This window comes from Pseudochaenichthys georgianus, chromosome 13, assembly GCF_902827115.2.
Source record: "Pseudochaenichthys georgianus chromosome 13, fPseGeo1.2, whole genome shotgun sequence".
NCBI classification, from domain to species: domain Eukaryota; kingdom Metazoa; phylum Chordata; class Actinopteri; order Perciformes; family Channichthyidae; genus Pseudochaenichthys; species Pseudochaenichthys georgianus.
Window position 1 is genome coordinate 23,584,396 of NC_047515.1, and position 14,466 is coordinate 23,598,861.

Below are 14,466 nucleotides of genomic sequence, written 5' to 3' on the forward strand. Positions count from 1 at the left end.
TGTGTACAGTAATGCATTTAAACCCTTTTATGTGATTGACATACTACTAACCGTACGCATAGGGTCATCACTGCCGCTGACGCTTTAAACAGTTTGTGTTGACATCGAAACTAGTCTCTCCCTGCGCGCTCCCGCGAGGTGCTTGTTCTTCTCGGCAGGCACGAGCGTGTGGTTAGCTCTACAAGCTACAAGCGGCTTCAAGGCTAATGCCACGTGACATTCGTTCCAGGTCATGTGATCGATTTACATCCTCATTACTGCCGTCAACTTTTCCCTCAGCAAATCCCAAACAAACGAACATGGCGGATTATGAGGAGCGGCAGAGCCTGCTGGGAGATGAGGCCGAGGGCAGACAGGCGGCCGGGGGACCGGGCAGACCCCTGACGGCCATCTGCGACCCCGTACACCTCCTGCACCGAGTGGTGGTCCTGGTATTCATGTGCTTCTTGGGATTTGGTGAGCATTCTAAAGCCCCACTTCCCTAAACACTCGTAATTGTTACTTTGTGACTGAGTTTAATGAGCAACATTCAGGAAAAATAAAGCTTTGTTTTGTTGCTCATGTCACATGAACAACAAAACAAAGCTTTAATGAACGTCACGTTCATTAAATGCGGTGTCATTGTGTGTACAGTAAGTTAATGTAGTTAATTCGTTCCAGGAAGCTACTTCTGTTATGATAACCCAGCTGCACTTCAAACTCAAGTCATCCAGGTAATTCACCCTCAGAGCTTTACACCATGTTATATCCTTAATGGAACATTTATGAACATTAATCCTACTCCTGAATGCTGACATTAGATTGTTTTATTTCTCCACACACCTGTATTTACACCTAGACTTTAATGTTTAAACCACAACAGTTGAGGACAATAATCTGATGTAACCTTCCTGACTGTGCTAGGATCTGGATCTGAACACTTCAAAGTTCATGCAGCTGTATGCCTGGTACTCCTGGCCCAATGTGGTTCTCTGCTTCTTCGGGGGGTTCCTGCTCGATAGGGTTTTTGGCATCAGGTACAAAGACTGACACCTTATATCATTGTACTATTTATAAGTCCAGTATGTCACCAAAAGTGAAAGAGTTGCCTTTTTGCTTTTCAATCTTTTTTGTTGCTTTTTTACAGGCTGGGAACCATCATCTTTTCCCTATTTGTCTGTGTTGGACAGGTAAGTTTACTTACTTTGCTATCTAAATGTAATAGTTATTCTATGAAATACAGAATATGTTCCTATAATTATGTGTTTTAAAAAAAAATGATATATCTAAATATGAATCAACAGATATTAATTTCATATGTTGTTTTTTAACTTTTCAACTTTGCAGGTAATATTTGCTACTGGAGCTTTGCTGAATCGCTTCTGGCTCATGGAAGCTGGACGTTTTATATTTGGGTGGGCAAACTATTTTGCAACATCTTTATATACCAGTGTCCAGTTCTCTGTATCCTTATGCATGAGGGCGACTTTTCCGCAGCCAGATATCAATATATCCGATATTACAGCCCTTCAACACTGAAGACAAATATTAGGATCAGCTTGGTCATGTACTATCATTCGGCTTACACGCTCCACCTCTCTGTTTTATTTCCTGGGCAGTATTGGAGGAGAGTCCCTGGCTGTGGCCCAGAACACCTATGCAGTGAACTGGTTTAAAGGAAAGGAGCTGAATCTAGTGTTTGGCCTTCAGCTCAGCATGGCACGTGTGGTAAGGGAACACAACGTGATCATTGTTTTCAAATAACATTTGTTTTGACTGTAGCAAAGGTCACTGAACCCACTTTATAGAAATCCATGTTTTTGATAGTAAATGAACGTCTATAGTCCATTCATGTTCCTCTCTACTCGTCTTAAGGGCAGCACAGTAAACATGAACATCATGGGCTGGGTGTACAGCAGAGCCGTCGCCCTCGTTGGCGCTCCTGGACACACCGCACTAGGCGCTTCACTCATGATCGGTAACTATCTTGAATTTCCACTTTTGCCAGGCGTACATTTCTCATTCGAGATCAAGGCTTGAAATTGTCAGGTGTTAAACATGAAGAGTCCTGTTACGAGCGCTTTATCTGTGTCTCTGCTAAAGATACTGGATCCTCTCTCTGTAACTAATGATCTCAGATAACACGCAGAGACAGAGAGAAGTGGTTTAGAGAACTAAAAGTGCTGCTGGCTGGCTGTTACAGATGAGTCACATGAGTTAGAAGAAGTGTCACTTTTTATCATTACTTAAAGTGATTTTACTATTGCACACCTTGCAGTTGTGTTTTATTCTATAATCTGTCTCCACTGCCACGGACAATTTTAGATGAATTCACATGGACAAAAGAATCAATCAGCCTTCCCCATAACTTAAATTCCTTGGTAATCTAATCGCCAACATAAAACTTGAATTTACATTGCTTTCATTTCTCTTGTCACTCCGCCATATGAATTAATGTCTATAATTGTATTTGTCTATGTTCAGCTGGTGTGACCTGCCTGTTTTCACTCACCTGTGCCTTGGTGTTGGGATTCCTTGACAAAAGAGCAGAGAAGATCCTCAACAAGGAACAAGGCAAAACAGGTAATCTATTCTAAGATTGAGTTTTTTTTATCTTTTGTTTTTCCTCTTTGGCCTCCTCTGTCAATATTTACTAGTAAAGTCAGTGTTGACAATGAAATAGTGTTTTGTTTTTGCTGTTATCTATTTAAAATTGACGTTCTGGCCAGAAAGTGCATTGGCTTCAGCACTTTCTCTGCTGTGATGTGGCTTTCTTCGTAAAAACAGTTCAATGAATGTGTGTTATTTTTCCTCTTGGAACTAACTGTATACTTTATCAGACAAGCCTTTCCAACTGTTGCATGTGTGTTAATCTTGCATATTAGGCGAAGTGATCAAGTTGACTGACGTGAAAGACTTCCCCTTAACCCTGTGGCTCATCTTCATCATTTGCGTTTGCTACTATGTCGCCATTTTCCCCTTTATTGGACTGGGACAGTGAGTATTTCATCAGTTTCTTTTACACACACAATTGAGAGATACTATAATAACTCCTAACTCTGAAAACGGGGGCATTGTACGCTAACATTATGGTGCGGTAGTTTTTTAATGTAATGCTTGAAGAAAAATGTTTAACATTCCTTGTCCTTTGTTAAATACAAATGTAAATCACCTCAATATGGTAGGCCTACTGTGTTTAAGTGGCATGGCATGAATTCAATGGAGAAACCCTATGAAATCAGGACAGGGCCTGATCACAGCTTTAACACTGCAACCTCACAATGCTGTGTTGTCATCGAACCACAAATGGATGGAGCGAGAGTCAGAAATGGAAAGAGGTTTGACAAATGGGTTTGCGGTGAAAAAAAACAATTGAGGATATTACAATCTACATGTCCTTCTTTGAAAGGCACTCTGAAATCACTTGGCAACTGACATGGGTTTTCTATCGAGTGTTTGTGCTTACAAAGCAAATACTTGTTATGCAAATATGGCAGAAAACAATGAATAGAAGACGGAGACCTACCTGCTGCAAAAGTAAAGTCCATTTCTCATCCTTTTGTCGTCACATCAATATAAAAGTCGAGCAGCTCTCCGTACTGTGAGCCCAACATCTTGTCTTTTTATTTACAGGGTGTTCTTCATTGAAAAATTCAACTTCACACCAGCTGAAGCCAGAGCCGTCAACAGGTAACTCGGATCAGGTGTAATAGCCCTTTTCAAACAATCCACTATAGTCTGCTGATTCTGATTTATTTTGTATTTAATTCCTGGCCTGTATTTTCTTTGATCTAACGGACAGCTGGACAAATTACATTTCCATCTGAGAAATGTTCAGCTCCCTGAAACTGGGAATGAAGAATACTTTAAAAATGTCACCTCACACATAAATACTGACTTTAGCACATATTTTCTGAACTCACATTTCTGTTGCTAAGCAGCCTAAACTTGGATTTGCCTTGGTTCTAGTCATAACAAATGAATATCCTTCTCTATTTTCCCCCAGTATTGTGTACATCATCTCAGCCCCTGCATCTCCAGTTCTAGGCTTCATGGTGGATAGGATAGGCAAGAATGTGATTTGGGTAATGGTTGCTGTGATTGCCACACTCGCCGCTCACATGATGCTGGCCTTTACCTTCTGGAACCCATGGATCGCCATGGTAAGGCCCCTTGAAAAAATGTTGTACCTGTACCCCAACAACATTGGATTTTTTACATTAAGAAAGAGTGGTCGGGTTAGTTGTATGAAGGAATGACACTGTCAGTAATAATACATTCGCTGCGCCAGTTAAGAGATGCGAGTCACAGTGGGTGTGGATACAAGTTCTTAAACTTAAAGTGGTTGACATGTGTTCCTACTTAAAGTTGCAAACTCTTGATTGATTTTTCTTTGTGGAGACAAATTATGTGTTTTTAATGGTGAGGTGAACAAATAATAGAAGTTGGCGTATAAATAAATTAAAACAGATTGTATTTTTATTTAATTTTAAAACTATTTTCTTAAGAACTGAATCAATAGATATTTCTATTGCACTACTTCTATATTTCAAGAACTGGTTGTAAAGTGCATATTGTCATATACCATGTTATTATACAATATACAAGCTCTTTTAGGTGGTATATTATACCCAGGTTCTCTGTGGAGAGCCCTGTATTATTAAAAGTAATCACAGCTGTGTGTCCTCTATTTCACAGTCCCTCCTGGGTCTCTCCTACTCCTTACTGGCCTGTGCACTGTGGCCCATGGTGGCCTTTGTGGTACCAGAGCATCAGCTGGGGACAGCCTATGGCTTGTATGTAACTGGCTATATTATGACCAATCACATACATTTTCACAGTTGAAACAAACCAATATGACTGATAATTGTTTTTATTTGAATTCAAACTGATGTTGATCTTCTGCCTTCGTCCCTCAGCATGCAGTCCATCCAGAACCTGGGACTGGCTCTCGTTGCCATGGCAGCAGGAGCTATCCTAGACAACCGAGGATACCTGTTTTTAGAAGTGTTTTTCTGCGTCTGCATCTGCGGTCAGTTTTTTTCTGTTTGTGTGAGGACTCCTTTTAGACACTTTTGAGTGACATTGTCAGTGACTTCCCACATTTGCCCCCTTATTTCCTGCAGTTTCACTGATGGCAGTGGTGATGCTGTACTTTGTGGATTATCTTAAAGGTAAGAGAACACTGGAGCTTTGAAATCACTGCTTTACTTCTCCTCTCTGCTCTCTCCCTCTCCGTACTGTCTCAGTTTTCACCACCAAATATACCGATCATATTCCATTTATCCTATGACATCTCCTCACTTCACCCAGTTACTCGTCAGCACACTCCTCTCCCCACTCACCTCTTAATCTAACCATCTCTCTCTCTTGCTCCAGGAGGAGATTTGAACATGTCAGCCGCAGGCAGAGCCAGACTTCAGAAAGAAGCCACTTCAGATGCAGAGTGAGTAGTTTTGACCCTTCACACTTCTGTACTGCTTCTGCCGTCTTACCTTCAATTAGACAAGCATCTCAGAAAAGTAAATACTAATCAAGTTACTTATTTAATCAAGGGGCAGAGGCATATTTTGGTACATATGTAATAGAGTGGTGCAGGGATGACGTATTTACCTGGAAGTAAGCTGTGCATGGGTTCCCTCGACAAAAAAGCAATGGGATTTCTCCATAGGATTTGGGAAAATAGCTAGAAATAAGGTCTGTAGAAAACGAACCTATTTGATAAATGCACGTTTTGTTCAGCCGGATAATATCCACATGTCTACCCTACTTTTATAATTTTCTAATCATAAATCTAATCGCCAGAAGCAAAATGCTAACGTTGTGCTAAAATGAACGACAGCCGAGTACAGCAGGGTCGCACGACTTCAATGTCACACCAACTTAAGATTGATATTCAAAAATACAGATTCAACATTGTAGAAGTTGAAGTGTTTGTTTTAACATTTTGCAAGAGCGCAGGTACTTGCTTTCAAGCAGAACAGTGGCGGACAAACTCAGTGGGAGTGTTTCCGTGTTCGGTGTAATGACGTACAACGTCCTCGACAACTTCTGTAGTCCTATTCACCCACTTGTTAACAACCATCGATTTTCAGACACGTACACTCTTCAAAAATCACCAGTGGGGTCACTGCGGATGTATTTAATGTCATAGAACAAAACGTGATCCGTGCCATGGAGAAATCCCATTGACTCTGAGACGAGGGAACCAGTAGTGGTAAAATGCTAACTCACTTCCGGGTTTTAGGACTTGTCACTGCACCACTCTATAGTCACTGTACTAATTGGCTTCTAGTTAGAATTTCCAGTTAGCTAAAAAATACATTATTTAACAGGTTATGTATGATTTTCAATGTGATCGGTACAGTCATGCTTTTATGGAAATGTTCTTTATTTTACACTCCATTCACATGCAAAGTTGTAGAATCATGCTTTTATTTTTTACTGCATATCCACATCCCCTAGGTTCAATAGTTTTACAAGGTTCAGGAGTTCAAAGATGTGATCAGTCACGTTATCATGGAAATGTTGCTATTCTTGGTTGTTACAGCAAACCTATTTATGGCCTCTCTGAAAATAGGATACAATTTGTCAGTTATCAGTGTCAATGTTGACTCATCTATGTGAACACAGACAAAATAATAATATTCCATACATGGTTTTGTCTTAGCTTGCATATTTATGGTTCTTCCTAACCTATTAAAAATAAACAGAATGAAAGCGATGTTAGCAGTATCACTATGCTTTGCTTAAAGCCTTTAATTGCCTTCTTGTTTGGTGGAAAAACACTCATGCGCTTTTTGTAGAAGTGCTTTTTGAAACAAGACTTTGACGACTGCAACATGATGTTGCAAATGCGTGTTAGTAAGCATAACCAAGTGGGCACATTAATTGAGGTTTTTGACTGTTGCACTTTCACAGCAAACCTGATAGATGAACACAAACCACACGAGATCTCCTGGTGCAACTATACTTTCTGTTAGCATGCATTGTAAAAACTGTTGCTTTGGTAAAAATAAATTGTCAAACGATTCCAATACATTTTAACTTTTGCATTTTTTTGAGTTGGTGAAACTTACTTTTTTAGTTTTCCTCTACTCAAGAACGTGTTACTTTGCCAAGACTTTTATTAGATGTGTCAAGCGATTCCAAGCAATTATAGGAGTTGGGTAAACTCACTAATGTGATCTTTTTTGCATGTGAAAAGATGAGTTGAGCCTACAATTAAAAGCCAAGATATTAAGTGTAACCAATGCAAATAACAATCTGCTAAGAACCACATAAGACAAGAATAAATAAAGTAAATTATAAAATACAATTGAGTTGCCGGAACCTATATACGACAAACTCTTCCTGATTTCAATCCAACCCTTTAAATATTTGATAGCATTGAAACATTGCAGATTAAACAAATAGATTTAAAAAAAAAAAAGGGAATGTTATGGACATGTTAATAGTATACATATTATTAAAATTTGATTATTTCAAAACAGTTTTCATAAAACAATAACAAGTTTGTTTAAAAGCACAACACATTAACATACATGGAGACACATGGTTATTACTTGATGGTTATTCCAACTGCATCTGGCTCGTGGGCAACGTATAACTTCATGCTGTGTATCACGAGCCTCTGTTATACTTCGACCTCTGCTGTTCCATGTATATACAAACGAAACACTAAATTGATTACAAATCAGGACACACCATGTGTTTTCCTCAACAACAAAAATTAAATCCATCTTGAAATCATAACGGGTACTGCCAGATTACATTAGCTGTTAACAGACGGTAACTAGGTAACATGGTGCTATTCACATGCATTACAAGGGGTTTAAGCCATAAAAAAAAGGCTTGTTTGCAAGAAAATGAACCACATAGTCATGATATTGATATAGTTCATAAAATGTCCAACTTATCAAACATAATTAAAACACAGTGGCGAACCGTCAGGCCCTTCAAGGTATTTAGAGAATACCCTGGAACACAAAAATTGATTTGTTTGTCTTTCTCGGTCTATGCACTATGCATTTCAGTGGTTTTGTGTTAGAAAAAAAAAGCAACCAATCAGATCTGTCTCTGGGTAGAATATCCTTCAACCAAGGTATTCTATATCCTTGATCGAATACCCTGGCCGTTGCACTGAAAGGGGAGCATACCTTTAGATTGAGAGTCTGATCAGCCAATCATATATTGATTTGTAGCCAATGGGCGTATTCTTTCAGAGTTTCCCTCGGTTCCAGGGTATTCTAGAAGGCCCGCTAGTTCACTGGCTCGGGACAGAGGATCTTGATCAGGCATCCTCAAAGTATGGACTCCGATCCGGACCGAACCACAACTGTCTCTGGACTCTGAGCAAATTATACTTTTCATATGTATTATCTGTATTATCTGTGTTATTTGCGAGACATCGCCACAACGCAACGAGTCAAAATGATCCGCTATGTCCATAGACTGCAAACAGCGCTCATCGGACATTTATGAGAGAAAGTCTCTAATGTCTGAGTGCAAGTGAATGCAGCACAAGATGCACGTCATGTAACCCCTCCCCCGGTCCTGGCGCGAGCGTGGACATATGATTGGCGGCGATTTCATTTGAACGAGACGGTGCAAAACGAGAAGCATTCGGACCCAAGCACTGAAGGAATGAGGTATTTGCGGTCTACACTGACAGAGAAGAGACTGACCGTTTGGCTGTACTCAGCATTGAATCAAAACGCACTAAAGCTGTTGATCTTAATACGTTTGTGAGGAGTTTTGCTGAACAAAATTGTAATCGGCGCATTCAGCTGTAATACACGTCAACTTGATGCTCTGCTCACGGATGAGCATACAAAACTATTAAGATGATGACCTTACGTGTGTAAATATATTTTTTTCTTTGAGGGGGTCTGCCCCCAAAAAACAGTTTTAAGTCCTGAGAAAGTCAAATAAGACGGTGTGTAAAACTTCACTGCTCAGCCAAAAAAAAGTAACCACTTTGATTTAACTAGGCCAGTAGGTAAGAACTCTCCACTGGATAATAACTGAAGTATAAAAGAATGCATGACTGAAGTGATGGAGACCATGTTGAAGGCAAACAAAAAGAGGAAATAACAGGTCAAATCAAGCAAATCCCCCTCTCAGATTCCACAGCAACCAGAAGAACATAAATACTGGCTGGTGATTTGAGTAATCAGCTTTGTGATGGAATAAAAAATGCACAGTGCATTTCCGTAGCTGTGGATGAGACCGCTGACACCACTGACATTGCTCAGTTGCTGGTGTTTGTGAGTTTTTATGATGAGGCAAAGGGGGAGTTTGTTGAAGATGTGTTGGGCCTGACGAACCTCAGTGGACACACAAGGGGGCAAGACATGTATAAAGCAATAATGGGAATGCTGAATGAAAGAAGGTGCAGCTGCCTTTATTCATAACTGTGCAGCTCTTACACTGCGACTCTGAGGGGTCAAGCACAGACACAACAACAATGAAAACTGCTGCATACAGATTATTTTTGTTTTTGCAACCTCGTGTTAAGAATCTTTTTGCAATTGTTTAAAAGTTTGAATGACCGTAATAAATGGACCTTTGTCTTATTGAAACATTTATTTTGGACCTTTAAGATTTGTATTTGAGTACCCCTGATCTAGATCAGTGTTTCTCAAATTTTTTCATACCAAGGACCACCTAACCATTAAAAAAAAAAACACTCACGGACCACCTAACTCTACAAATATCCAAAAACACATAGTTTTTTACAAATCGCCTGAAAATGGTACAAACAAGTGGCAACATGTGTGATGAAGGTGTTTATCTGGGCTATATCATGCAATCGAAAGTGAAACTTAAGCTCGTTCCATTGCGGAGATATTTCCGCGAGAGTGCGAAAAACTTAAATAAATGTATTTCTTTATATACTCACGGACCACTAGGTATTGTAGTAAAACATCTCCTTAATACAACAGTATTTATTGATATTTCTCGCTAAAGACTGCATTTTACTGGACGACATGCATCTTCGCCCAATACACACTTTTACTGAATTGCGCCTGAATGCACCTTAACTGAAGTCAATGGCACCTCCGTCACTGGCTACTGAGAGCTAACGTTAACTCTCCTGCAGATTCAAACATGGATTTGCATCTATACTATTGCATAAGCATGACAAATATAGTTTGCACTTCATATTGTATAATACCAACTCGATGCTGTAACTGCAGACCATGAGTTTAAATTGGGTACACATCAAGATTGTAGAAATATAATTCATTGCTCACAGTAAAACAAACGGTGAAATGCATACAGAGGAATTAATATGAAATGGGCGCATTAGGCTCAGTCAGTAGGGGATTGGACTGTGAGCCGTAGGGTCGCCGGTTCAAGTCCCCAACCAGACCTAAAAATGGAGTGGAGACTGCTACTTGGAAAGGTCCCAGTTCACCTCCTGCCCTGCCGTGGTGCCCTTGAGCAAGGCACCGGACAACCCCCTTCCCCCCTCACTCCCATTGCTCCCCGGGCGCTGTGCAATAGCTGCCCACTGCTCCTAGTACTAGACTCCTGGTACTAGGATGGGTTAAAAGCAGAGAACAAATGTCACTGTGCTGTGTGCTCTGCATGTGTGACCATTAAAGAGGGTTTCATCCCTCCCAATATTATATTATAGTAACTTACTCTTACATAACCGCTGGATTATAAAGTAGTAGGGAATAGTTTTTGCGGAGGTATTTTACCGCACAACATGCTCGGCACCAGAGCCTCTGAGACCCGTGACCACATGACGGTGCCCGGCCAACGCTTAGAGCGGCACAGGGGAAAGGTTTGCTGAGTCGATTCTGAAATACATACTCTTAACTTAACCACTTTTAACAGAATTGTGTCTGTAAGCACTTGATGCAAACTTTGCCCAACACCATTTGCGCAAAAAAATAGACTACATGAGCATGACAGGGCTGAGTCTAACTTTAACAGCAGTAATGGCGCTGGCATGTCGATGTTCCGTTCGAAACGGTGAATACAAGAAAAGTAAATAACACTTGCTCGTTAAAAAGCAGTAATTAATAACTCGGGTGGTATGCTTAATTGTTTTACGATGATTTTAAGTAGTTCAGAAGCAAGCACATGTACAGCTGCCGAATAATTGCTGTTAAGAGGAACAGGAAGCCTCACACCGCGGTATTCTCGTTTGAGGGCGTGTCATGACCGTGGTGTTGACAAAAGCATTTTTATGAAGTTTTCCAAAACTTATTTATAAGAAGGTTCAGAAAATGTGAACATTAATTTATAAATTAATGAGTTCTTAAAACATATTCTCATTGTTACTTAAGTGTTACTTATTTAAACGCACATTGATTTTTTATTTATTTGGGCAAGTAAATTACGATAGAGAATAGAGTTTTATTGACTTCAACATCGGAACCGTTTTTACAGTGAAACGTCCCGGAGATAAGATCCGTGTCTGCCATACCGCCATCTCTTTTTCTCTCTATCTATGCATTTATTTATCTGTTTAATCTATTTACATATTTTCTTATTGTGAAAACGCAGACTAATATTTTCTGGTCCGTTCTGTGACTGATATTTTCCAGATGATGATGATGATGATGATGATGATGATGATGATGAGGGAACACTGGGCTAGTCCTGGGCTTCAGAGCCAGCAGGCTGCACTGTCCACCACAGAGCTGTCAATCAACTGCCACGGGGCGGGACTGCACTACTGACTCCACCCAGTGCTGTCAGCTGTAGCTCTTCCCATCACAACTGACTGTCTGAACAAAACCAACCTTTTATACATAGCTTATTATGTCCCTACCAGGAGGACCAATGACACGTCTCAGTTTGGCCTCAACAGTTCCTCTCTGACCTCTCACACTGATGTCATATCCTCCACTGACTTGTGTGTGTGTGTCAAACTTACGGAAAAAGTCAAGATGCTTTGATAGTGTTTTTTCAAACCCTTTTAAGCAAAAGACAAGACTCATATCCTGTGGATTGGTACCTTTTTAGATTTTATGACATGCTAATTGATCACCCAATATAGGATTTCTATATTCATTCAATTGTTTTAAATGTAGATAATGGTAACTTTGTGGATGTTTTCATGTTTTTTTTTTACAACTTATTCTCAGAACGACCCTGTTACTCGCCTTATTTCAGACAACTCAGCAGTTTGTTTATGTACATATCAGTTGTCAGCATTCACAAAAGTTGCCAACCAAAATCCTCCCTTCTAATTCTAATCATATGCGTCATCGACCCTTTATAGTTTATAATGTCTAAAAGAGCATAGCTCTTTATTGTTTAAATCTTCAATGTTTAATTATTTGATTCCTAAATTAATTTACCTGCTCTTCACTGGTTTGGAAAGTTCATAAAGATAAATGTTCTGTTGCATCATCAAATATTATATCACTATAATGATCTGAAAGACAATTAAAAGAAAGAGGCTCACTTTCAAGTGCATACCCATGTATTAATAATTCCCCAGATTTTTTGCTTTTTACAAACGGCTTTTATTGTGACCTTTAAAACATGTTTTCAGACATTTTCAAGCTCAGGAAACTAAGTGGTATTAAGTAATTGCCCGCAAATCGTTGCTTGCTTCATCTGAACGTTGAGACAAAATGCACTCTGATTAAATCTCATAATTCCAGTAAAGTGGGAAGAGATGTATCCCTGTGTTGGTATCGAGGTCAAAAACTGTGGCGGATAAACAATCACTACCTCAGTTGGGCAAATAAGTCCTCTAATAATTAAGAGTAACTTAATGCCCCCAAAAAATATTGTTATTTTTTTCTTGCATAGTTTGACTTCTCACTTTGCTGCAGTGATGTAGAAGTGTTTTATAGGGCCTTCCCTTGCACTGTGACATCACTGTTGATTACCAGTGATGGTTAGACTTGAGTCTAACTCTGTTTTTCAATCTGGTGTTAAGTTACCCTATAGTGCCCAACCTATGCAAGAAGCCGGTCAGTAGCATGTAGCTAAAATGTTGTGACATTATAATGACCAGTGTCATACTGTACAACCAGAAACATGCCACTCTCTTCACCTATCACTCATTTGCACTATGGTGGTTGTTAACTGAACATGTTTGTGTGAAAGTATCAACTGTTATTGAGCTGTGTACAAGAAATTACACAAGATCCATTGTACAATGAAAGACAGTGAGATTGTACAGAAAGCCACTAAAATAAGTATTTTTGTAGAACCAAATCACAATTGTTAATGAGACATGGCATGTAATTAAACACAATTATTTGAAAGCATTTGAATTTGCTTTGTTTTTTGCTGCAGTAGGTTTATGTTCACTGCACCACAATGGTAATAAGGTGTTTTTTTATCGTTGTGCAGCAGACTGTGGCTGATTAATCCTGTCTGTAATACAACAATAATAGTGCTTGTTAGTTCAAGCTGGAGATGAATGTCAACATTATTATTCCTGCAGGAATAAAAGGCAATCCAGTAAAGTGTCAGAGGGTGAGCTGGCTGAAGAGGCGGCACCCATGTCTGCTTTTGGCTTACGCAACCGGTACCTCTCAAGGCTGGGTGCACAGGTATGCACGAACAGACACAACACTTACGCTTTGACTCAATTAGGAATCCAATTATTTCCTAATTCAGTTTCAAAACGTCACACTGGCAACGCTTTTTTTTCAAAGAAGACCAGGAGAATTCTTTTGTTACTGCTTCACTTTATTATTAAACAAGTTATTATTTCACATAAACTGTGCTCTTTTTTCCCATCACTTCTCTCAGCTCCCAGACCACTTCTCTTCCCACCTGTCATCACTTTCCCACAGGAGTGTTCTGAAATGATGTCCTTCATTCAGCTGCTCCTTCAACACTGTAGCTCTGTGGCTCCAGACAAGTATGCACTAAGAAAGATAATACCTACAACGTGTCCCCGTTTACAGAAAATACTCATGCGCCTTTTGCCTTGAAGGTATTCCTATCGTCCACAGAAGTTACTGTTATTCTACAAATGTAGACTGTTATCTGTTATATCATTAGTATCACCAAATACCTTTATTGTTCAGTTATTTTCTATTTGCTCCACCTTATCTTGTGCCTTTTTATAGAAACACCACATCCTACATTTTTTTTTATTCTTGTAAAATAAAAATAAAAGCTAATGCTATGTTGCCTGTACTGTAGTTGCTGTTCTAGGGTCTGGTGTAGAGGCAAAGCCTTCTTCTAACGACAGAGGGCACCAGTTCCCTCAAATGTTAAATGTCACCTCTGGCCACACAGTATCATTTATTATCAGAACCGCCATTGCAGGATATACGTCTCTTACTTTTGCTTTTATTTCAGGTTTAGGTTGTCAGTGTATAAGTCAGTGTAATCTACATAAATATGTCCACAAGTCAGTGCCTTGTGTGACCTGTTGAAGTTTGCAAAATACATTATTAAATAGCCTACATAACATTTAAATAATTATACAATTAATTATTAAACAGTTAAGACAGTGGTATAATTTCATAGTTATTACCGCTCTGACTA

The 14,466-nt window shown here is 39.5% G+C and overlaps 1 protein-coding gene across 5 annotated transcripts; it reads left to right on the forward strand.

The window, feature by feature from the left end:
- The first annotated feature begins 159 nt into the window (after nt 1-159).
- mfsd1 (major facilitator superfamily domain containing 1) lies at nt 160-14,067 on the forward strand. 5 transcript variants are annotated; one of them, XM_034097133.2, is made up of 17 exons: nt 160-456; nt 661-713; nt 904-1,016; nt 1,127-1,169; nt 1,327-1,394; nt 1,599-1,707; nt 1,855-1,957; nt 2,464-2,562; nt 2,865-2,976; nt 3,613-3,669; nt 3,986-4,142; nt 4,678-4,775; nt 4,899-5,011; nt 5,106-5,153; nt 5,359-5,425; nt 13,409-13,517; nt 13,720-14,067. In XM_034097133.2, exons 1-17 carry the CDS (start codon nt 207-209, stop codon nt 13,777-13,779), a joined length of 1,659 nt encoding a protein of 552 aa, XP_033953024.1. In that variant the 5' UTR covers nt 160-206; the 3' UTR covers nt 13,780-14,067. The 5 variants fall into 5 exon arrangements, with proteins under 5 accessions (XP_033953024.1, XP_033953028.1, XP_033953026.1 ...); XM_034097137.2 differs by lacking the exon at nt 13,409-13,517 and having other exon boundaries at nt 161-456; XM_034097135.1 differs by lacking the exons at nt 13,409-13,517; nt 13,720-14,067 and adding an exon at nt 11,547-13,229 and having other exon boundaries at nt 162-456.
- The last annotated feature ends 399 nt before the right edge of the window (nt 14,068-14,466 follow it).

Coding starts and splice junctions, on each gene's coding strand:
- mfsd1 (XM_034097133.2), top strand. CDS start 207: ATGCCACGTGACATTCGTTCCAGGTCATGTGATCGATTTACATCCTCA. Junction 714..903: donor TTCAAACTCAAGTCATCCAG/GTAATTCACCCT, acceptor TGACTGTGCTAG/GATCTGGATCTGAACACTTC. Junction 1,395..1,598: donor GCTGGACGTTTTATATTTGG/GTGGGCAAACTA, acceptor TTTCCTGGGCAG/TATTGGAGGAGAGTCCCTGG.